Raw genomic sequence first — 25,017 nt, 5'->3', positions numbered from 1 at the left:
CATTTTAACTTTTTATTTTATCTTGGACTATAGCCAATTAACAATGTTGTGATAATTTCAGGTGGACAGTAAAGGGAATCAGTCATACATACACATACTGGGGCTGTTCATTTTTAATATTTTTATATTGTCTTTTTCAACAAAATGGATTTGAACTTGGGTTTTTATGTTCAATAAAGATGACCTTCATTCAGGAAACAGTGCTTTGCACTGATTTCCCAGTAGAGCTATTTGAACAGATTCATTTCTGTCCTCTCACCTGCCACATCACTCACCCCACCTCGTCAGTCACATGTACACATATCTATGGTGCTGATTTAACTCAAGGGACAAAGATAACTAACCCACACATAATCTCAAATGCTGGGAAACTTTACCTAATTAAAAGGGAAAAACTCAACTGACAGTATGTTCAGTCTCTTTATATACATAATCAAAGCGGCCTTGAGCTGTGTGTCTTCTAATGCCAGGCCAGTTTTCACTTATCTAGTGTATTTGAAAAGCAGTGGATTAGACAAGCTCTTAATATTCCACTATTAGAAATTCCTGTGAAGACTTAGGGAGCCATCTTTTCAGTTTTGCTGTCTGCAAATGATGGTTTCTGGAGTCAAAACCTGAGTAAAAAGTGGTGGAGGTTAGGGAGAAAAGTTGTGAAATTCAGGACATTTCCCTTCTGTCCAGCAGCAGGCTTGAAGAGCATAAGGGTAGGGCACCAAGCGGCTCCAGCTCCTAGTCTTCCCCTTTCAGTCTCCTTCTGCCGCCACCAGAATCACAACAAAACGTCTACAATGTACTTTTTGCCCACACAAAGGCACAGGCTCCTGGAGTTTCAAGGAAATGAGGATTTCCCTGCCCACTGAACTAGTCCACAGGCTCCCCACATTGACACATATCATACTCAGAGACACTAATGCCTTCCTGTTAGACAGCTCCAGGGAAACTGCTACCCCATAACCTTCAAGTATTTGCAAAGTTCTATTTGCATTTAGTCATTGTAGAAGGAGAAAAATTTCATCCCTCTTGCAGCTCAGGTTAAAAAAACCCACTTTTGACAAGAATATACTTACATCACTCAGGGCATCTCCTGCCGCCTTCAGCTGCCTGAGCAGTGGGTTTTCTGAAGCAGGAAGTACATTATAATCTGCTTTTCCTTTATTCTTTTCATAGTCTTGTTTGTATTTTACCTGTGGGAGTGAAATAAAGTGATAAAGTAACTCTCTATGTTACTTTTGTTCTCCTTCTCTTTTACACGTATTATGACATCGCTCCAGGAATCAATTTTCTCTTCAGAAAACTGGCAGCTTGACATTTTGTAAACAAAATATTCATAGTAACTCATAACAGCAGTGGAGAAACTGCATACATTTTCAGGATATCTTTTCTTCCATCATTTATTCATTCAAAAGTATCCATAGGGCATTGATTATGCACCTGGTCCTGGGACAGATTCAAGAAACAGTAACACATGTTCCCTACCCTCAGAGAGGGAGGGAGGAAGGGAGGAGGGGAGGAGGGTGAGGGGAGGTGGGGGAGGGAGAGAGGGGGGAGAGAGAGAGGGAGGGAGGGAGAAATAATAGAAGAAAGATATACATCATAATAATGACAGTGCATCATGTCCTGGATACCTGCTGCTCCAGAACCCTCATTCAGCTCTTATCCTCCAGCTGCCTATCTGCCAACACATGTTTAAAGAAAAAGCTAGAAGCATCATCAATCTAGCCTTCTATGCCTCATCTGTGACTATGTGTGTGAGCACATGTATACTTAATGTAGGCATGGGAGGAGGAGGAAGGGGTAGGGGCTAGATATATGGTGACAGCCTCATCTTTTCTTCTGCCCTCCCTACTTTTCACCTTTAATTCCAGCTCCAACAGAAGCTTTAAGTAAGGGCACAAAAGCCCCCCTCAGGAGCATATCCAGAGGGAAGAAGAAAAAAAGAAACAGATCCTAACCTTGACCATGAGCACCAGTGCCATTTATTTCTTCAAGCAAAATAATTTTAGAATATAGACATGTTCTGGAAATCCTAGATAATCTGCCAATATTTAAGAACCTCAGAAAACAATTGGCTCAGTCTTCAAAGGTGGGAGATACACAACTGAAACACAGATGTACCACCCCTACAGCCCACGCTGGGGACTCACAGAGGATGTTCTTCAGAAGTGGAGGATGTAGACAACCTCTTATAGAATTATCTATTTCCATGACCAATGGAAACAACTAGAAAGGAAATTCCACAGACCTATTATCCCTCTACCTGCATCTGGGATTCACAGCTTCCTCTCTTATTTCAGGGAAAGTCATCCCTTGCTCCTAAGCACCAGGTCCCTGCCCCTTTCTCCTACTCTAGGACAATGCTCCAGCCACTCTCCCTCCCCTCCTCAACATGATCTCATTTTCCCTCTACACTTGATTTTTCTTCTATCAGCCTAGAAACATGGCATTTTTGCCTCTTACCTAAAAAAATTCCCTCTTCACCTACTTATCCATTAGCTACTACCCCTTTCTCTTCTTTTTTCTCAGGAGTCAAGTACACTCATATTATTCTATTTCTCTCTTCTCATTCACTCACAAACCCTTTCTAAACACTCAACCAAAGTGCTCTTATTAAGTTCACCAGACACCATTCATTGATAAACCCACTTCAGAAACATTTGACACAATTACTCCCTCCCTTCCCCTTTCACCAGCTTCCCAAGACATCAATCACTCTTACCTAACTCTGCTTCTACCCCATCTTACTGATGTCTTCACAAGGAAGCACTCCAGAATCCAATCCTTAGAGTTTTCTCTCTACACTTGCTCCCTTGATGGCCTCCAGTCTTATGACATTAAATATGATTCATATGCTACTGATGCCCAAATTTATACAAACTTTCCAGATATCTCCCCTGAAATGGCAGACTCATATAATAAACTGCCTACTTGACATTTACATTTCTTAAAGGCATCTCAAAATTTACATGTCTGAAGTTGAGCTCATGTTTCCCCTCCAATAAGAAATTACCTATCCTTCCACCATCTTTCCTATCTTGACAAAGGGAAACCCTATCCATCTAGTTGCTTAGACCAAAACTTTTCTCATATCCCATATTCAACTCCTCAGCAAATCAAGTCAGCTCTAATTTTGAAATACTTCTCATCACTTTCCAGGCTACTCTCCTGGTCCAAAACATCACTGTCTTGCACCTGGATCCTGAAATAGTCTCCTAAGTGACATGATCTTCCTACTTTCACTCCTCCTGCAGAGCCAACGCCAGGCTTATAATCAAATCTGATTGGCTTTGAAGTTATTGCTCTTTCTAGTGCTTTAGAACACCTGTTACAGTTTGGTTGCTAAGTTGTGTCCGACACTTTGCAACCCTATGGGGCGCCCTGTAGCCCACCAGCCTCCTCTGTCCATGGATTTCCCAGGAAAGAATACTGGAGTGGGTTGCCATTTCCTCCTCCAGGGGATATTCCCAACCCAGGGGCTCTTCTCAACCCAGGGATCAAACCCGTATCTCCTTCATTGCAGGCAGATTCTTTACCTGTGAGCCACCAGGGAAGCCCCCTTTAGAATGCCTAGGAGTAGACTAGTTACCAGAGTCACTCTATAGACTATATGAGCAAATCCATGGGTTCATGCGTCTTGTCTGTGACCAGATTTTCACTAGTTAATAAGAAAATAGAAAAACAACGGTAGTTGGAAGTGTGAGAGTGAGTGTCTGTATTCAAAGAACGCTGCCAGTTACCTTTTCTTGAGAAGTTCTTTTGTCCTTTCTACTTCTGGGTATCAAAAGGTCCTTTAGTCTATGAAATGCTGAAGATGGTAGCTTAGTATTGTGAATTCTCCTACACGGCAATTTTTTAAAAAAAAATTGGTAGCCCTATTGTAATCCCCAAATATTTTCTTATTGTTCCCATAAGAAACTTTTCCCCCCATTATATACAAAAGCAAGAGTTGTAAGAAATTCCCCCACACTGAGACTATATCAAGATCAATGAGAAAATGTCCCCATACCTTGCTAGCTGCCACCCCAGCTTGTTTATTCACTTTGTACTCTGGGGTTTCCGTCTGCATGAAGTAGATCTGGTCTTTCATATGCTCAAAGTCTTCCTGGTATTTTTTCTGTAAGACATGAAATATGCTGGAGAACTGCTGTGGGAACAATTAGGCAAAAGTCTTATATGGGAGGACAGAGGCCACTTGGAGACATCACCCAAAGCCATGCTCCTCTTAGCTTCTGTGGGTCAGATTACAGTTATAGAATATGGTGCTATCACAAAAGCCATTAGCAGCTTAACAGAAACTTCGAGCAGTTATAACAGGTTGGAAGACAACCTCAAAGAAGGAGCTCTCAAAGGCCAGAGGCAGAGAACTTAAGAAAAAAGAAAAAGAGGTTTTTTATGTTTTCCAGGGAGGGGATCTGGGAAGAGATTAATCAGTTTCATAAATGTACCGCTCGAGTGCCCAGACACAGAACAAAAAGGGCCTCTTTCATCTGTACTCACCATGAAACCATATTGTTCCAATGAAAAATGAGGCAAGAGTAATGGAATCCAATCAAAACAATGCTTTGCAAAAGGAAGGAAAGATGGTGGAATTTCTTTCTAAATAGGGACCCTACACAGGTCTTGCCCCCAGCAAGAGTTGTCTGGATTGAAATGTTCTGGTACCATTTCAGGAGCAGCAAGTGGCTAGACGTCATACAGGAAAGAATCAACCTCTCAACCCAAGGACATCCAGCTTGGATGGACATCCCTTCCTACTTACTGTGCTGATGTTATTAGAGTTCATTCTGGCGGTTGCAATTTCAAAGCAAGGTGTCTCACTCCATTTGCCTTTGACTTTATTTTCATAGTCTTCCTTGTATTTTTGCTAGGATGGAAAAAAATAAAGAAAATAAGACAAGCAAAATCTGGAAATTGACAAATAAGGCAGCCAATTAGGTGGTAGTGGTCAGCTTTAAAAAATATCTTGACCAGGCCCTTCCTGGGTACTTAATAGATGTCTTCAAATCTTCTGGTATAGTGTTGCTTATCCCACAGAAAAAGTTGGATGCAGGGGATAGAGGTATCAGTCTCCCCTTTGCTGAGTTTAAGGACTTAGTTCACAGAGAACTCACAGATGGTCCCTGGTGTTTGAGGGAAGAGAGAGTCAGAAGCATCTTCCTTCTGTAATTCATGATTATTGATATAATAAAATCACTCAACCCCAGATTTTCATGCCCGATGAACTTAGCCATTAATTTCTGAGCTTTACTGAAACTCCTAGTTATCCAGACAGCAAAACTACAACAAAATTTGGCTTGTAGGCCAATGAATAAGACTTACGAAATTTTAATGAGAACTGGCAAGCAATAAAAAAATTAAACTGCTATCCCATATTAACTCCCGAACACCACACTACCTGAATCCTATACTGTGAGGCTCCTTGGTGAGAGGAATTATATGTTCTTCATTTTTGTATCCTCAAAATCTAACACAAAATGCAGCATGCAGAAGTTACCTCACAAATGTTTGTTTGACTACACTAAATTGAACCTAGTCCATGATTTTTTGACTACTTTGGCTTGAATGTTCTTGAAATGGAATTAATCCAGCCAACCCCAAGTTTGGGACATGAGTCAGAGATGGGTTAGAGCAATTTCCCCACCTTGGCTGATAGAATGTGTCAACAGACATAACCAGTGGGTCTCAGGTGTTTGCATACTCCCGCCATACTCTTCAAAAAAAAAAAAAAAAGAAAGTGGTTTTCTGGTATGCCTTTAAAGAACAAGTACCAAGGGTGAGAAAGATGCAGAGCCAGTGAATTTAAGTTTAAGGAAATCTAGCCCTCTCTCTAATGCCCTATATCCTTTCTTCTCAAAGGTTAACTTTCTAGATCCTAGTTTCTCCTTTCAATTGCAGACCTAGCATCAGCTGGAAATTCCAACCTGAAATCTTGTATCTTTCTTATTGTGAGTCTAGAAGGAAGCAGAGAAGCTCAAGGACTTCAAGAAGCTCAGTGTTGCTCACAGAACTCCACCTGCAGGAGTCGTAGTGTGCATGGTAGACACAAACAGCCCTGCCTGCCTACACATCTCTACAGAAGGCACTGAGCCAGGAGGAGGTGCTGGCATGACTTGATGACTCTGGGCAAAGACATAGGTGAGAGAATGGATTCTGAAAGTTATGATACGGAAGGCTGGTAAACAGAATGGAACAGCAATATAACAATTCCAGATATGTGTTCATTATGTTAACATATGAACTGGAGGCTATAAGACCTGGTAAGACTGGGGTGAATAATTATCACCATGGTGGATAATCTGATGACCTTCATCCATAGCCCTCCTTCCCTTGGCTAATACTGTTATTCCACAAAGCAACCCAGCCCTAGCAATGCTTTCAAAGTACTCAATAATGTCTCTGCATCCAATCAAATGTTGCAATCCAATAGGCATATATTGCAAGCCATCATGGTAAATTTTCTAGTAGCCATACTTCAAAGTATAAAAAAGGAACAGGTTGGAAATTAATTTTAATGACCAGCAAGGGTCTACTTTATAGCACATGGAACTCTGCTTAATGTTATGTGGCAGCCTGAAGGGAGGAAAGTTTGGGGAAGAATGGAAACATGTATATGTATGGTTGAGTCCCTTTGCTGTCCACCTGAAATTGTCATAACATTGTTAATTGGCCATACTCCAATACAAAATAAAAAGTTTAATAAAAATATGTTATTTTACTTTATACAATAGATGCCCAATAGTATCAGTTCACAATAATCAATATAAAATAATTAGTGAACTATTTTACATTCCTTTTGTCACATTTCCTCAATAGGCACATGTGACTGGTAGCTGCTCTGTTAAGAGTGCAGTCTAGACTAACCGGCAAGCCTACATTAGCAGAGAGATTGGTTATAGAGGAGTCCAAAATAGATTTTTAAAAATAATTTTTAAGTACTCACTCTGTATACTCAAATGAGGTAGAAGAATCCTGCATTAGTAAGATTTCTTTTAAAATATGCCTTTAATAAAAATGTAAAATAGATTTTTCTTTCTAAATGAATACTTGAAAGCAATTTTTTATTTTTCTTCCAAAAAAGAATTAAGTTGTCCTTCTCTCCAATCTCATTTACAATATCAACACTTTCAAGAGGCCAACTCTTTGTCAATAGTTCGCTCTAAAGTTAATTTCTGCTTAGCCCTGCCTGGGCAAAATTTCGGGCTCATGGTATTCCTATCAGTGAAAATTTACTGTACTTACTAGATCTTTTATCCCAAATAGTCCTTGTTCACACCAGTAGGTAATCTACAATATCAGACACTAAAAAATATTGCTGAATAGACTTCATCATCCATAGTTTTCTTCCTTCTCCTTTACTAAAGACGTACCTTCCCCCAAAATACTTAAACAAGACAGAAATCTTGAGGTCCAACCAAAACTCAAGCAGAACAAACTAACAGTCAACTCCACAAAGGGCAAAGGAAAGTATTTAAAAGCAGTAGTATCCCAAGAGAAAGTGGCCTGATTTGGTCCAAATTAAAATAGGAATTTAGCATGGATCTATTCATCAGTTGAACATCTGTCTCTCTGCATTCCCTGTCAGGGCTGCATTCCTCAGAGCTAGTTTACCAGACTAAATATAGACAGACTAAGCTGTCTGCCAGGCCTAGGAAATTATGAGGTGCACTGCTCAGGGCTGTCTAACCAAGCTGCCTCTGAGAGACCACTTGTACATTGTTATTTTCTCCAAGTCTGATTCTGAGCATAAAACTCTACAGGGTCTGCGCTGAATTAAAACAATCAAGAGTCTTTGTGGAAATCTGTGGTTACTTGGTTACTGTTAGTATTCTTCTCATAAGTCAGAATGTCAAAGGACATCAGGATGTGGATTCTGTTCTCAAAACACACTTTCCCATCTATCAATCACTGAGTCATCCAGCTGACCAAGCATTTATTAACATGGTTCCATGGTGTTAATGGATGTGTTGTAGAGTTTTCAGGGACATAGGCAAAATACTCCTAGTGTTTGTGTTGCGTTTTTAGGTTTATCTTAATTACTTTCTCTGATGGTTGGATTATTCAGTAGCAGTTTTCAAGGGAGACAGTGTCTCAGCCCTATTTACTTACCTTGCTCACTTGATTGGTTACTTTCTTGGCAAATTCTATATCTGGAGGATCTGGCAGAGATGTGAATTGAGTTTGCTGTTCAGCAAGACCTTTTTTGTAGGCAATCTGACAAAATAAAAGACAGGAATGCTCATGAATCTATTTCCCACATTCCATTTACTGGCATTAAAAAAAAATACTGTTTTCCCCTTTATTTGAAGTCTTACATTTGAGTGCACCATAATTTATCCTTTTGGATGTTAGAGGCCCTTACTCTCAGCTTTACTGGTGATTTCAATTTCTTTGCATCTTCCTTCTCTAAGACTATTGGCCTTAGTTCCATCCCCTTCCATTCGTTTCCACACCATGATTTACAACTAATACTCTCTTAACCAGCATCCTCAACTCCTTGTTGACAACAGCATTCTCTTGTCTTTACATCACACCTGCTCACAAACTCTCCACGCTCTGGATCAAGTCAACCACACACCTCAGCTGTCCTTAATATCCAGGATACTGAGTGCTGCTGAGGAAAATCACACAACTCTATGGATTCCATCAGGATAACACCATGAAGCTGCTGCTTAGTTGCTCAATCATGTCCGACTCTTTGCGACCCCATGGACCACAGCCCGCCAGGCTCCTCTGTCCATGGGGATTCTCCAGGCAAGAATACTAGAGTGGGTTGCCATGCCATCCATCAGATAAGCAGGGTTAAAAAGGACACCAGAAGAAGGTGCAGAGGTGGGAGAGACAGCCTCTTGAACCCAAACCATTAGCTTGAAACTTCTGTGTCTGCTCCATGGTGCGTCCTGTGAACAGCAACTTGCTTGGCGCTCCGTGCTGAGTACTGTACGTTTACGGCACCCAATTGCCACTTTGCCTTTACTGAAGCTTGAACATCCCATTTTGTGCCTCTCGTCAGTTGCTGCTCCCAGTGGCTCATCTAAAACCCCAACAGCTTCCAACCAACTCCATACTCCTCTCAGCTTCCTGTTTCATAAAGACAGGCTGTACACTTCTGTCTTTCCTATCCCTGCTTCCTTCACCGGCTGCATGGTTTGGAGGGAACACCCCTGGCAGAGCTCAAGTCCTGCACTCAGGGTACTGCTCCCTTTGATAGCCCTGAATTTTCCCTCTCTCAGTTACCCTTTTTTTTGGTTACAGCTTCAACAGCTCTCTTACCATGTCTATTCATTATGCATCCCTTTGGCTCCTGCTCTTTTTTTTTTTCTCCCTTCACTACTGACTCCTCTTTTTCTTCCACCAGTCTTGACCCCTACTTCCAACAATAAGAACTATTCACTGATCCCCAGACACATGAAGTCCTTTCACTGAACCTCAGACACGCTGTTCCCTTTCCCTGGAAGCCCCAACTCCACCCTCTCCCCATCTGCCTGCCAACTGCTACTCATTCTCCACATCCCAAGACAGGTACAATTTCCCCTCTTGAGTCTTTGTCTTGATGACCTTCTCCTGGAATCTCACTCCACTACCCTTACCTCCTTTAAAAAAAAAAAAAATCAGATGACAAATCAGATGACACTGTACCTGGTTTACATGTCTGTGAGCTCATGCCAGTGAGCTCTGGCATGGCAGAAAACACCCCTCTCATTTGGGAACCCCGTTCCCTGCCGAGTACCTGACTGGAGCAAGGGTTCAATAATTGACTTCTGAGTGTGTGTTTTACACACTGAGGCCATCGGGGGAGGTTGGAAAAGGAGAATTTTCCTCCCAATTCTTCTACTACTCAGCCGTGAGACTTCTGTAAGTGATTTCTCCTTCCATGTGGCTGTATCTTTTTTTTATAAAGAGGTCGTTTATTTCCAAAGTCACAATCATCTTCATACTTTAACCAAGTCTGTGTGTGCTTAGTCACTAAGTTGTGTCCAACTCTTTGAGACCCCATGGGCTGTAGCCTGCCAGGCTCCTCTGTCCATGGGATTTTTTTAGGCAAGAATACTGGAGTGGGTTGCCCTTTCCTTCTCCAGGGGTCCTTCATGGCCCAGGGATGAAACCCGTGTCTCCTGCATAGCAGGTGAATTCTTTACCCATTGAGCCATAATCTAACTATATCTTATTCTAATAATATCTACTTAATGCCTATTAGAAATGCTTTCACAAATTAAATCAATTGGGGCACAAAAGACAGATTTTAAAGTGTTTTTGTATTATTAATAATTCCATGGCTTACTTTCTTTTAAATAAGGGAAGACTTACTTTAGGCATAGGGCAACCTGTATTTTCTGTGACTGGCTAAGCCCTTAAGGAGGAAGCAACATTCTACTAGGAGGAATGCTTATTAAGTATGACAGCCTGTCAAGAGTTTTCTGAGAATTCAGATCTAGAAGTCCTAGTTTCTCAAGAACCTTTGCTCAGAATTCTGTCTAGTTAGAATTCAGTACTCTGGATCAACTTAAAGACTCTTGGTTTTTGCAAAGTATTTTGTCGCTACTTAGTTGGGTTAGGAGGGACAAAAGGAGAGGGAATCTCTGAAACCAAACCCTTAGCTCAAAATCCACAAGCTTAGCCAATGGCATGTTCGGTGGACAACAGCTTGCTTGGGGCTCTGTGCCTAATAATTGTAGATGTCCGTGGTGCTGACAGCAGTATTAATAGGCATGCTGGTAACCTAATACTTGGTCTAGCACAAAAATAAAAGCCATAAGTCAACTGCCAAGTCTTTCTGAGGCAAGAAAAAGAAGACTCTACTTCATTATTATATGTCCCTCTTTATTATGTCCTCTATTGAGGTATATTAAAAAAAAATGCAGTCAACTCTGATTGTTCAAAGTCCATAGCACTAGAGTGACATGGAGGTGACCCTTCATCTCTCCTTTTTATGGGTAAGAGGAGACATCTGGTGATTAAATGCCTTCTTGGAAACCTCTCCCTAGGTTTACATGACATAGTATTTCCAGGTTCCCCTTCAACTTCTCTGGTCATTGGTTCTGTCTTCTCCTGGCCCCTACCCAGGTGTCCTAAGAGTAGGTATCCTCCAGAACTCTGCCCTTGGCCATCCGCTGTTTGCCTCCTTCATATATTCTCATGTCTGAAGTTGTCACATTTTAAAAATTATTTGACTCTCAAATATTAATCTCTTGTACTGATCTCACACCTGTGCAAATGCCTTGACCTGAATGTTTCTTCCATTATATCGACTTTATTTCTTTTTTCACTAAAGTATTGTTACCACCTGTACCCCTGTTCGCCTAGACTACCAGGACTTTGTCACAAACTCATGGATATTTCCTTTCTCACCTTTGTCTCCAATATCTAAATGTCATTAACACTTTAAAACATTTATTAACATCAGATTCCTTTCTTCCTCTCCTTTGTCTCCATCATCCCGATTTGTCTATATTACTAAAATAGTATTCTATAAATCATGATGTTTTCTAGTCTCAATCTACCATATGGTCCATCAAAATTTCTTCAGATTCTACTTTTATCATGTTATTTTTCTCACCAAAATCTTATGATATGGTAGGCAATGAGAGACATCATATCAAAGTTATTTTGTCTGATTTTCAAGGTCCTGCTACCTGTTTCTTACAAGTGCCTGCCTAACTCAGCACCCAGAGCATTCATTTTTCTTTTTTTAAATTATTTTAATCAAAGTATAGTTGATTTACAATGTTGTGCCAAATTCTGCTGTATAGCAAAGTTACCCAGTTATGCACATATATACATTCTTTTCCATTATGGTTTATCACAAGAAGCATTCAATCTCTTTGTCCCCTAAAACTCCAGACTCACATCATGTATGTCCCTTTGTCCAGCACTCTCTCTCCACAAAATGCCTTTAATGTTCATCACTACTTATTCCCTCTGGATCTCCACTTCCACACAGCTTTCTCTCATTAGTCACATATTCCTGTCTTAGCAAATACCACACTGTAGAGCTTGTGGGTTTTTAAAAAATTTTTCTCTTGTTGTTAGTATATATTACTTTCATCTTACCAGCCTGATTTTAAATTCTCAGGAGAAAGGATGAAAATTTCTTGTGGTACTTTTTCATCCTGGCAGGTATGCATGCATAATGGTCTTCTAATTAAAAAATTATTGATCATTTGATAAAGGCCACACAACAACATTGTTTATTTATGAGATACAAAGCCAAAAAGCTCATCTTAAGAGAAGCAGAAGGTCCCCACACATTAAAACTGATTTTTACTAATGGCTTTAAAATTTTGTTATGCTTATTTTCTAGCTTACCCTATAGAAGGATAGGATATCTGTTATATTTCCATCAGTTATATGAAAACTAGGATAGAAATATGCCTATTAAACTTAGTTGATATCAAGTGATAGGAACTAAAAAAATAGACCTCAAAAGTTGGAGATACCTTCAAATGAGTATGTATAACTCATATTCATATGTGTAACTGGACAAGATGGGTATAATCAGGACAAGATGGGATCCTAAGATGCTCTGGAAGTAAATCCTGATGAGTCTCAAAATGCCAAGTGACTTAAGTCCATATTGAATGTAAGAGCTTCAGGGTCTATTGAATATAAGAGAATAAAAGTCTCATTCTATAATACAGTTTCCCTGAAGACTAGAGCAGTCTTATTTTCAATATGGCCTCTAGCAGATCAAGGGATCAAGAAATAAAGTACCTCAAAACAAGGGCTAGCCAAAACAAGGCTGAGGTTGGGGTCTCTGCTGCTGCTTTCAACACTAAGGATTCTATTACTCCTTTTTAAGTTCCTCTAATAAAGTTTTCAAGGTCTAGGATACTAAAATTCTGGCCAGTAGTGCTGCTGATTTTTTTTTTTTTTTTAACTAACTCTAAAATATCCCCTACATATGCTCTATGGGAGGCGCTGTTTGTGAAATAACCACACTAAGATGTTTGGACAAGTATGTAGTCAGATCCCCGTGCAGAAGAAGGGGACTACCACAGTTCAGACTTACAATTAAGACAGCAAATCAAAATCCTTCATAACATTGTTCACTCAATACTTTCCAAAGTGGCTATAATCCCCAAAAGTTTTTTTTAAATGCCACTCTATTGTCACAGAGAAACTTAACTCCAGCCAAGGTGATGGAAGGACACATGTTCTAGTGGAAAGAACTTTGGTCTTGGGATCACAAGACAAGGCTTTTGATCTGAGCTCTGCCACAGACTACTAATGTGACCTTAGACTCAGCTTCCTCACCAGTAAGAGGAGAGCATGAGACTAAATAATATCTAATATAAATTATAAAATCTAGTTTAAATTAGGCTTCATGAATTATAATTTGAAATATATTCCTCTGCAATAGTAGCATTTAATCCTTTCTTTTAAAGATTTTTTTTGATGTGGACTATTTTTTAAAAGTCTTTTTGGAATTCATTACAATATTGATTCTGTTTTATGTTTTGGGTTTTTTTTTTTTGTTGGCCATGAGGCATGCAGGATCTTAGCTCCCTGACCAGAGACTGAACCTGTACTCCTTGCATTGGAAGACAAAGTCTTAACCACTGGACTGCCAAGGAAGTTCCAATAGCATTTAGTCTTTTTAAACGAAGAGTTGCAATGAACTTTGGGCTAGAAGAAGTGTGTCCTAATTCAAGGTGTCCTGATTGCACACTCTCAAATGTGAGCACTGCACTGCACTTACGTCACTGAGAGCTTTCTGGGCTTGCGCGACCCTCCTCAGCTCCGGGCTATCGTTATACGGATAAAACATAGTTTTGTCAGCTTCCCAGTCTTCAGTGTATAGTTTCTAAATCAGAGAAGAGTGAAAGTTACGAGAATGTGAGAACACACTGACTTGACATATATACTTCTGAATTCATCCATCAGTGGCATATAGAACCCGGGGCAAAGGGAGAGCAAAGGTAAGTGGAATCCACAGATCCCATTCCATCTAAGTCATGTTTATCAATAGCTTACCTGGCTTGTTCTGATGCATCTTATTTACTGCAGAGCAGATGTGTCTCATTGTGTTTCATCTTTGACTTTACCTGCCTTCTGCAACTAGTACTAAGGAAAGTGTAAGGAGCCAGGAAGCACTTAGCATAATTTTTGTGTTTAAACCTTTAATAAACCTTTAATACAAGTGAGAAAATTAAACCTTTAATAAGAGTGACAGCCAGGCATGTCCAACGTATAGTGCGGGCTGTATACTTTGTGGGTCTTTGTGGGTCTCAGAACTGGTTTTCAGGTGCATCTTTTTTTTTTTTTTTTGAATGTGGAAAATTTTTTTTAAGTCTCTATTGAATTTGTTACAATATTGCTTCTGTTTTATGTTTTTGGTTTTTTGGCCATGAGACACATGGGATCTTAACTCCCCAATCAGGGATCGAACCCTCACCTGCTGCATTGGAAGGCGAAGTCTTAACCACAGGACTGCCAGGGAAGCCCCCTCTCCCCTCAGGCACATCTTTGTTTTCCCCATGCACTCTTCCCCAGTTGTTCAGACCCTCTCCTCCATTAGGCCCAGGAACATTTCTCTCACTTCCTCTTAGCCAGCCTGATCCCTGCAGCCCCACATGCCTCAAGGCTACTCACAAAATGGCTGGGGGACCATATTTTAGATTAGGCAGAGTTTGCAGGTACCCCTCTGTGTGATGCGGTGGGAGAACACAAGAAGACAAGTAGCAACTGAGCAGAGGCCCCTACCTTACTGAACATAGCTGTGTTCTTGATGGCCTGGACAAGTTCAGGGGCATCAGGAGGAAGCAGGTACTTATCCTTGGTGTCTTCCCAGTTCTGCTTGTATAAAACCTGCACAGAAAGAGCAGAGAACCTGTGGCTTGATGTCTCCCCCAAAGGCATGAGGGTTTAGGGCACAAAGGAGAAGAGTCACCCACACTCAGGTTGTCCTCATGTGAAGGCTGAAGTGTGCTGAAGTGACACCAGCATCAATTATGGAAATGTTGACCAGGTCGACATCCCATGATACTTTCCCTGCATTAGTAAGCTTTCACTTGAAAAGTCTAATTTGGTCAATTGAATCATGATTCTGATTCTCTATAGATTCTTTTCAAAGGTTGAAACCTGTCAGTCATTGGCTGAACTTGGATGGTAGATGTGTTTGACTTAGATGGTATTTTTTAAATATTTTAAATTAGTTGCTTACATTTGAAGTTTGGAGATTTCTCATTAAAAATTCACCTCCCAACTTCTTAAAAAGAAAAAAAAAAGACTCTGGAGACACTGGAACTGAATTCTGTAGCTGGAGCTGAGGTCCTGGGCTTTTCAACCCCCATAGCTTTGATGGTCCACTTCAGTCACTGGTACAGACTGCCTGACATGTGTGGCTGTTAGACCCCACCATGCCTGTGGGCTCGCGTTGGAACTGATGAGCAGGATCTGGCCTGTTCAGTTTTCTCCTCCAAGGCCAGGCAGTTATAATGCACATGCTACCTGGGATTCCAGCCATCCATACCACAACCTTGTTACCTTACTGACTTGCTGCGACACTTTCTTTGCATGTTCAATGTCCTTTGCTTTTTCGTCGACGTGACAAATAGTTTTAGCAACATCGCCATCCACTCGATACTTAACCTGCCAAAATAATGCACAATTAGAACCCATGACAGGCATGAATATATGAATATATTTTAAAATATCTTATAATAAAGAACATTGACCCAATCACTCTACGTCTGCATCCAAAGTCAAGTTTCTGCCTTTTAGGTAGAAGGCTGTGAACTCCAACTATCCATAGAGCACCTGTATTCACTGATTGTCTGTTTTCCCACCCAAATTTCAGCCTCCCTGTGCACCAGAATGGATAGTCTCAGTGAGTTTGAATTCCCATCTCATACTACCTTTAAGCCAAGCTTTTAGAAGTCTCTTTAGGTTCACATTTAGAGCAACATAATCTATGGCCAATGCTTCTTGTATATTTTTAGACTGGCTCACAGTCATTTGACCCCTTATTCTCTCTACACCTATTTAAAGCCCTCCGGGAGTTGGTGATGGACAGGGAGGCCTGGCGTGCTGCGATTCATGGGGTCACAAAGAGTCGGACACAACTGAGCGACTGAACTGAACTGAACTGATTCCCAGTGGTAGGGACATTTCTGAAATGACTCTCTCCTCTATTTTAGCAATGCGGCCCACCTCACTGAGTTGATCTTGAACTTTCTTGATTCTGCGAAGTTCTGGGGTATCGGTTGTGATGGCGTATGGCTTCCCTTTTGCTTTCTCATAGTTCTCCTTGTATTTATTCTAAAAAAGACATCAGATTATTAGCCTAAAGCATGACAACACAGCAGCAGAAATTACAGACAATACATACATCCTGTCTTATTTTTTAATCCTTCAAGTTGTAACAATTATCAGTTATAACAGCTCTGTTTTTGTCCCCTACTCTGATTCTCAACAGAAACTAAAATAGATATATTAATTGCTCTTCCCAAGCATGGCTGAATACTGAGAGTAGAAATTTTACTATAAACTATTGTCTTGGAAATGCCCTCAAATGGTTCTTTCAATATTTTTATTGTCTGAATTCACACATGAAAAGCTGGAACCTCAATAATTTTAGGAAATATAGAAATTTAGACAAGTCTAAAAAGATTTGATTGCTAATACAATGAAAAAACATTCAGTTCAGAAGTTGCAGCTAAATCTCAGTGATTTGGATAACTGAGACACCATCTGAATTAATGGGAAGTATAAATTATGAAGAATTTTGAGAAGGAATGAAATTTTATTATTTCTGCTAAATATATGAGTTCTTGCTTTAACAGTAATATGCATAATTTATCATTATTAATACTTCAAAAAGACTCTTGAGTGGAATAGTCAACAATCTAAATTATACTACTGATTTCATTTCTAACCACTTTAAAAATATTACAAACCTTTGCCAACATTTTGTTCAGACTATCAGAAATTCTAGGATATTACTGTTTGAATTAATGAGGTGTTTATGGCAATAAACTGACAAATTTTTCTATCTTTGATGAATACTGCAGTGATAAAAGAGGTAAGATAATTTTGTTTTTAAAAATCTTGGTCTTAGAAAACCTAAATTTTGAACGATTCAAGACTCTGAAGTAGAAATTTACCAAACAGTCCCTAGTAGTTAACACTCGACCAGAAATGAATACTTATTGGCCAACCACAACATGATGCTTTTGACATAAGCATTAATCCTATATAACCTGATGCTCCCCAAGTACTTTTCATCTTTTTTTAAGCCTCCAGAAGATGTGCAATCAGGCCACTTACTGAGACCTCAGTCTACCCTGGACAATCAACAAGTTAGCTCCATTTAAAGGGTTTAAACCTGCTGCCAGTCAGTGTAACTTATAGAATTGGACATGGAAATGTAAAGACAGGCATCTTCAAGAGCAGTGATTCTCAGTGTGGGCTGCCCATTAGAACCTGGGAAGTTTTCAAAATCCTCTACAGGTCCCAAGGCTGCCTGGACAAATAAACTAGCACAACCTGGGCATCAGTAGTCTTAGAGCTCATAGAATCTTAGGGAAATCCAATGTGCAGCCAGTTAAAATACTTCTGTTTCAGATTACAGAACACTCTGATCCTCAATTTCAGGTAAGTTTTCTTAGCCTGATCTTGGTTTTTTAAGATCTTTTAAAAAGATCACATTTTAAGATCTTTTTAAAAGATCACATTCTTTTTCCCTCTATACCTCCTAGAGACACTGTTAGCTAGTCTATTAGAGAGGCATCATGCTCAGACATAGCATAAATAAATGCTATTTAGTTTATGTGAATTGATTTCAACTAAATCTATATCTAACTCTATAAATCTGTAACTCTGATTTCATTGTTCTAGACTGGCAAACAAATTGTGATTAAACACCAATAAATTCTTTACAATTGGCCTTATGCTTACTTTGCGAGGATAATTTCAATAAGGATGCTTTCCCTGATGCTGGCTGCAATGGTGCAAGTAAATTACGTGAAAGCAGAATTCAAGAGTTTTGAGACATTATATTTCTGTAAAATAAGTTTTGTCTCATACAATGTTGAGAAACAAAGTCCAGCCAGCATCCAAAACACAGTTGGTTGAGACCAGTAATTTCTCAGCAGTAAAACCACATAAGTAGAAGTTTTTTGAAACTTACTGTGCTAAAGAGATTCTGCATTTTCTGACTGTGTGCAATGTAGGGGGTCATGAACTTTGAAGGGTCCACCTTCTTTCGAATAACCCTCTTCCTCTCCACCGGCTTTTCAGGTACTGGCTGTGCCAGGGCCGGTCTGGAGGTTTCTGATTGCTCATAGTCAGATGTCCTTGTTGTCGTAGTTTCATAGAATCCTGTTATTGTCTGAAAATTTGGCATGAAGTTATATGAAAATTTGACAATGTTATGAAAGTAAAAACTGTAATACTATGATCTTGATATACGTTATTCTAACTTCAAGTCAGATCGATATTCCTGGTGTTATTAATACTTCACATCTAAAACAGGCCAAAGCAGGAAATCACATGCCATATCCACATGAAGGCACATTATGTTACATAAGTCTGAATGCTGACTGTGTCAGATTGCCTGGAACAAAAAGGTTACTTCTTACCTACTTGCAACATTGCCTTAAAACTCCATTTGCCTAAAGGAACACTTGAAGATAGGATAAAAATAAAACAAAAATATTCTCAATCATTTAAAAATCTTCTTAAACTGCATGGTAAAGTGAAAGCAAACTGGGATCAGGGAACAAAATAAATGAAGGCAAACAAAGCTCGAATTCTTTATTTTAATATAACTTTTAAATGATTCTAAGAAAAAGTTGCTTGTTCTTCAGGTGTTTATTCTGTTACATGAGACAAAGAATGATGAATTTGAAAAAATGAATCACATCAATAATACATGTGATTACCATTCTCTTGGCTTAGTCAGTTAATTAAAGTGAACTAGAGTGCCATTTACACTAATAAATGCCTACGTGAACACGAATGATGATGACAACATAATGGGGTAGTTAGCTTCACGACAGTATGTGGTAGGTGGGAAACTGCTGCTTATTACAATAGACTTTATAGTGGAAGAAACCAAGGTCCAAAGTTTGGGTCTAATCCAAAGTTAAAAAATGTGTAAGAAAAGTAGATAAGCAGTTAAATTTTCAATGCATCTCAGAGTAAAATTTCCTTCCCAGCTTATATCATCTGTACCAAAGGAAGAGTTCCAGCATCAATTAGGAAAAAGAGAAACCTAAATAACAAGGAAATTGTACATCTATGACACACAACCTGATTTGTGTCAGATTATTGCTAATAGATTGCTCTCCGCCCCTTACTACTGATGTATGGTTGATGGTGAGAAACTAACCAGTTTACAAAATCTACAGTTGTTAGTTTTTATGCAGGTTTCAGGGTTAGGCATCCATATCACCATGTGTCATGCTTAAAAGCAGCAGCTCCATGCAGAAAATTAAGCATGAGAGACATTTCAGCTTGAAAAAAGAAAAAGTCCCAGCTTAGAATATTTATGGAAATGACTTTCTCAGAATTCCTAATGTGCCAAACTCTAAGTAGCATTTTATCGTTATCATCAAGGAAAAAGGCTTGGAGGCTTCATTTCTTTTGAGCAGAGTTGGTGCCCAAGAAGTTATGACTCTACACAGTGAAACTGCTGGTCCCCACGCAAATCTCAAGTCCAAGGCCCCACCTTTGTTGCAGAGAGTGGTGATAGCCAATCGCATTATTCTAATAAACATCAGCTACACCAAAAAATATCACCCAAGTAATGGAACCATCCCTAGCCATTTTGGATATATTGAATAGTAAAAACACGTAACATTCATACGTATACTGCTGGCTGCTGGGCACATAGGTGAATGACCTCCAGATTCTCCCTTTTGCCAGCTTGGTGGCCCTGGGAGTCTGAGAAAGGAGAAAATCTTCTGCTTTATTGAGCATGCAGCCTGTTCAGATGTGGGTTGGATCTTACCTCCCCTGGCACCTCTTGATAGACTGTCTCCTCTGTGTAATACTAGAAATAGAGAACAAAGGTATCATTAGAACCAAAGCAGGAATCACCTCTGCTTTGCCTCAGTTAAACCACTTAGTTTATTTCATTAGTCCAGTTGGTTTTCAACATTGGTGGGAAGGAAGTAGATGGCGGGGGCTGTTCATATTTTGGGACCCATTTCAACTATGTGAAACATCAGAGTAGCCACAGTGAAAGCCATCAGATTGGACAAGCAGATGCAGGGTGATGAGAAAGGTATCTGAGGATGGCTATTTATCTGGTGAAGCTATTTTGCTTGAGAAATAAAATGTTTTCTTATGGTACTCTCAGAGTTTGCTGAGAATATAATAACAATATCTTGAGTGTGTGGATTGGGCAGAGAGAAACTGTGATAAAAAAAACTCACTGCTGACAAAAAAAAAAACCTCAGAAACCTCAGTGTAAATAAAATTTTAAAATATCATTCTCATGAAAATGATAGATATGAAACCATATACACATCTTAATTATCCCTATATCACCTGATGACTAAGTAGTAAGAGTTTCTTCTGGAGTTACGAATAGGTCCCTTCTGGTAACATGAAGGTCCTGAAAGGGGTGCTACAATGAGATTCCTCATCACAAAATGTGGGGAAGTTAGGCAGCAGTTTGCCACTGATAGTTGTGAGGTGCCTGCAGGCTGGATCTGAAATCAAATCTACTTTTGTACTACTTCTGACATCACTAGCAATAAATAGATGTGGATAAGAACTGGCTGACATTTTGTTTCAGATGCGTAAGGAGAGTGGAATCCTGCCCTTAGCATCACCCAGCTTTGCTGGATGAACAGAAGGAAAGAATGGTTTAGGCCAAGGCATACAGAAAAGGGATAAAATGAAACCACTTGGCTCATTTTCTCAGTTAACAAAATGAGTAACATTTTATGCTTCATTTTTTCTTGACCACCAAAACATATACTTGGGATGGAGGGAAAAAAAAAACATTGAAGGCAAAATTTCCCTCAGGGGCCTCCTTTCTTTTGCCCTTGGTTAAATGATCTCTCATCAGATTATTGAATTATGGTCCATAGGCCACATGCTCTGTTTCACTTGCAATAAAATTAGCATAAAAGTTGCTTAATGTCTCCCACTCTTATGCTTTCTCTGCTCCTGTACTATTTTTTTTTTTTTTTGAAATCTAATTTTGTCTCTGTGTCCTTACACATAGCAACAGAAATCACGAGCTCTTACAGGACAGAGAATCTCTTTTATGTGCTATGTCTTCATCACATGGGAAATACCATTTGGACACTTTAGGGAATGCTATTTGATGCTGATCTACATGGAACCATTTTTTTCTGGCCACACAAAACAGCAGTGACTTGAAAATAAGTTTTCAACTAAAGTGAATGATTTACAACTATTTTGGATTTTCTTAGCATCCAAGTAAAAGCAGCTCTTTGGTAGCCTTCCAATTTTACCTTTGCTAAGCTCTCATCATTAGTAAATATGTCAGAAAAAAGCTTACAAAAAAAGGCAACATTATCCAAATGGTTGGCATTAACTTGTAAGCCAAATCTCACTTTTTTTTTTTAGATGTGTGCCACTAAATAGATAGTATGATAGAAAGAAAGGAAAAGGCAAAGATGTACTAAGTTTAAATTTGACTAGAGAATGACAGTACAACTTTATTCAGTTGTCCAAGAACCCCAGGAGAAATATCTTTATAGCTGGTTCTAGTTTTGTGAATTCCTCCCTACCTATTTCCTTAAATCTGCCACCAATCCATTCTCATGGCATCTTTTGAGGTCAGAGAGACCTTGGTTCAATTCTCTCTGGCAGAAAGTCTATTAGTTTATCACCTGCTGGTCCCAGAAACAGGGAACAATATGGCAAGGAAAAGATGCCTAAAAATAGCCTCCTCCATTTTTATGACATCTGGTTAAATCCTTCAAATCTAGTTCTAAGGGCAATTTCCAATGATCAGTTAACACCATTATTTTAAGGAAGACAAGGTATATTTAAGATGGAGGCTAAAAGGTATTCCTGGTATTACCATCATACAGAAGGCAATTTATAATTGTGTAAGTGCTTGACAGTGATTATTCTGACGAGCAGGGATGTATGTAAAATGTGCCCAAGTGAAAATATTGCACACTGAAGAATCTGGCTTTTGGCATTTGAACCAGAGAGGTTGAATGTTACATTGAATGAAAGTCAGTCTGTTTTTCCCTTCATATCATTCAATAATAAAAGCAATTGTATTTTTAGAATAAAATAAAATTTTCTTGATCTAAGTATAAACTGTCAAATAAAATAATATTCCAAAGATAGATTTTGGCATGTTCATTCGGAATTTGATTCTGGGTAACTTAAATTTCACTCTTACTAAAAAGCACAGATTTTGAAAACTGCTTCCATGTATCTTGAGCACGTAAGAGATATTTTCACATGTTTAAATCATCATCGTTAATTGGTAATTGTTAAGGACTTACAGATTCCATTGGCAATATATTTACATGGATGCTAAAGGCAAGAAGTGGTAAAGAAAAACCACAATATAATAAAAACTAAAATAAAATAAATATAAAGCAACAACTTTATAAATCATGTCAGATATCTCAATAACCTTGAAGGAATTTTTCAAGATGCCCACTATGGTCTTTTGTTCTTTTTCAAAATTCAAATGCAAAAGCTAGTCTTGTTCCCTTGGGTAAATAGGATGGAGTTTGTGGGGAAGTATGGCTCCAACTGTCACTTGTGAGCCCCATGATTTTTACCTGTTTGTGTGTGTGCACATATACACATGTATAAACTCTTACATATACATATATCTCACATATATATATTTCTCTGAACGCTTAATCCATTTCACCCTAAACAGATAATTAGCTTGCTGAAACAAGGAGTAAGTAGCTCTTTTTCCCTCTGTGGCTGTGCAAACATTAAGAAATAGGATTCAGTTCTCAGAACTTTCTCTTCGTTTCCTCTGTTCCTTTGGCTACAGGGGCTGGGAAGTGGGGAAGAAGGTAGTTTCAGAAGACAGTTGAAAATCCACCTTTACCCCATACTTTTTTTTTTTTTTTTTTGGTGAATTTAAAGAAAAGCAAAAGTGGGTAACAGTGATACTTCTTTTCAGTTCTAATCCCACATAATTATAGTGAAACGGAACGTAAAAATACTCCTTTTCTTATGCTTTAACGATGACTCTTTGTGAAGTTATAATAGACAATGTATTTTTCAAACAATTAATTCACCCACATGGCTTTGACTATCGCCACATAAACACACTTGTCAGAGTCAGGAGTTTTAAAAATCTTACCTCCACCACCTCCTCATATTCTTCGTCATCTGCCATTTTCCCAGAGTAGTAGTGGCACCTACAAACTTCATATTCCAGACAAACGAAAATCCATTAGAATCTACCCCCAGGTCTGAAATCACCTTATAATATTATAAAAACAGAATTAGAGGCTAATCTGTTCTATATACTCATGTATTTTTGCAGGCTAAGTGAGAGGAGATATGTAAATTCTGGTCTAAAAAAACAGGCTTCCAATTTCTCAATTCCCTCTGGAATGTGTTTCGTATTGCTACTTCTAGCTATATGATCCGTCTAGTTCAAGTTGTAAAATGAAGCTGAGGTGACAGAGTGAGAGGGTTTGGAGTCAAAGGAACAGAGTATTTACGTTTCCAAATACTTGGAGGAAAAAAAAAAATACTTTCAAGCAAAATTTCAGGGAAAAACTTTAGGGAAAGTTCAACTTGGCTTTCAGAAAAAAGCTGGAGTTCTTCCTGGTAGCGCCAAAATTCTAAGAGGGCTGCCTTTGGTCTCTATCCTGTTACACGATATTGTATGCAATAGAGCCTATGCTTCAAATTAGAACACATAAAAATAAATCTGTCAACGGACTTGAAAAGAAAAAATAGAAACCTCAAGGCAACGGGGTTATTTTCTTCTCAAACACCATTGGCTTGTACGGATTTTTCCTCTTTCGTTTCTGTAGCTCTGATCAAACCTGAAAAACAGCAAATGGTTAAAGCATTGACTGAGGTTCATTCGAGATGTGGGTCTTGGGCCCAAGTTGCTAATTCAGGAACCAGCAAAGGGATCTCCCAAGGCCTTCTTTGACGCCAGAGAGGAGGACTCTCTCTCTCTGGGTAAAAGTAGATGATGTTTTGAAGCAGCTGTCCCTTCGCCCAAAGATATTTGCTTGTAAACCAATACCCCAGCTGTGGCTGGTTTTGTTAAGCTAGCAAAACTGCCGCTCCTTCTGAGTCAAATGAAGTCCGGTAGAACCAGATAAATATAGGAACGAAGGACATAGATCTTTTTTCATACTAATATATTTAGAAAAAAGGAAAAACAAAGGCAAAAACATAAAACAAAAATTCATTAGACAAGATAGCCAACTGGGTCAAGCAGGAAGTTGGTTAGCATAGGATTTAATCACACACTACATGTCAGGTATAAGCAAGACCTGAGCTGGGTCACAGTGTTATAGACTTTCCTAGTCAGGTTCGCATCACTCATTTCCCCAGTTAAGACCCAGAGTTTGGAAAATACCTCAAGGGAAGTTGTAAAACTTCTCCTAAAAGAATATTACAGAAAAAAACCCATAAATTGGCCTTACCTTCAATCTACCAAATAAATTTCCTCAGCAGCAAAGCCTCTCCCAACTCTCCCCTCCTGACAACCCCAGACAAGAGCCGGTGTGGAACATGGGCTCCGAATTATCATGTGGCTGGAGCAGCCAATCAGATCCCAAGTCGCTCAAATTTCAGAAGCTAAATATACTAAGTGATCTTCTGAAAACCACCTGTTCATCAATTCCACTAAAGGATAAAGGGTAACAAATTGCTTGCATAGAAGTATTCAAATGTAATGGAATTTTACCTAACTTCCAGCATATGGGGTTCAAATTGAGATTTAATCTCTCATTTCCTACTGCTCTGTGTTTAATATCACATTCATGCAAAAGAACTTAGAAGAAAATCAGCATGACTTTGAGGGCTTTAACCCTCCTATAAACTGCTTTCTTCTCACCAGTTTTTCCATCTTCATGGAGA

General features: G+C 39.1%; 1 protein-coding gene across 21 annotated transcripts in view; it reads right to left on the bottom strand.

The window, feature by feature from the left end:
* The window catches only part of NEB (nebulin), a 219,953-nt gene extending 195,245 nt beyond the window's left edge, over positions 1-24,708 (bottom strand). For all 21 annotated transcript variants that reach the window (XM_061438168.1, XM_061438021.1, XM_061438025.1 and 18 more), the window contains exons 1-13: positions 24,582-24,708; positions 23,882-23,966; positions 23,270-23,334; positions 19,949-19,990; positions 18,125-18,325; positions 16,147-16,254; positions 15,481-15,585; positions 14,698-14,802; positions 13,694-13,798; positions 8,104-8,208; positions 4,757-4,861; positions 4,004-4,111; positions 1,068-1,184 (exon numbers count right to left, since the gene is read on the bottom strand). In XM_061438168.1, the coding sequence (XP_061294152.1) occupies positions 1,068-1,184; positions 4,004-4,111; positions 4,757-4,861; positions 8,104-8,208; positions 13,694-13,798; positions 14,698-14,802; positions 15,481-15,585; positions 16,147-16,254; positions 18,125-18,325; positions 19,949-19,990; positions 23,270-23,305 (1,137 nt within the window). In that variant the 5' untranslated portion in view covers positions 23,306-23,334; positions 23,882-23,966; positions 24,582-24,708. The remainder of the gene's footprint in view (positions 1-1,067; positions 1,185-4,003; positions 4,112-4,756; positions 4,862-8,103; positions 8,209-13,693; positions 13,799-14,697; positions 14,803-15,480; positions 15,586-16,146; positions 16,255-18,124; positions 18,326-19,948; positions 19,991-23,269; positions 23,335-23,881; positions 23,967-24,581) is intronic.
* Between the last annotated feature and the right edge of the window lie 309 nt (positions 24,709-25,017).

This window comes from Bos javanicus, chromosome 2, assembly GCF_032452875.1.
Source record: "Bos javanicus breed banteng chromosome 2, ARS-OSU_banteng_1.0, whole genome shotgun sequence".
In the NCBI taxonomy this organism is placed as follows: domain Eukaryota; kingdom Metazoa; phylum Chordata; class Mammalia; order Artiodactyla; family Bovidae; genus Bos; species Bos javanicus.
This window is presented reverse-complemented; position numbering and strand designations above follow the sequence as displayed.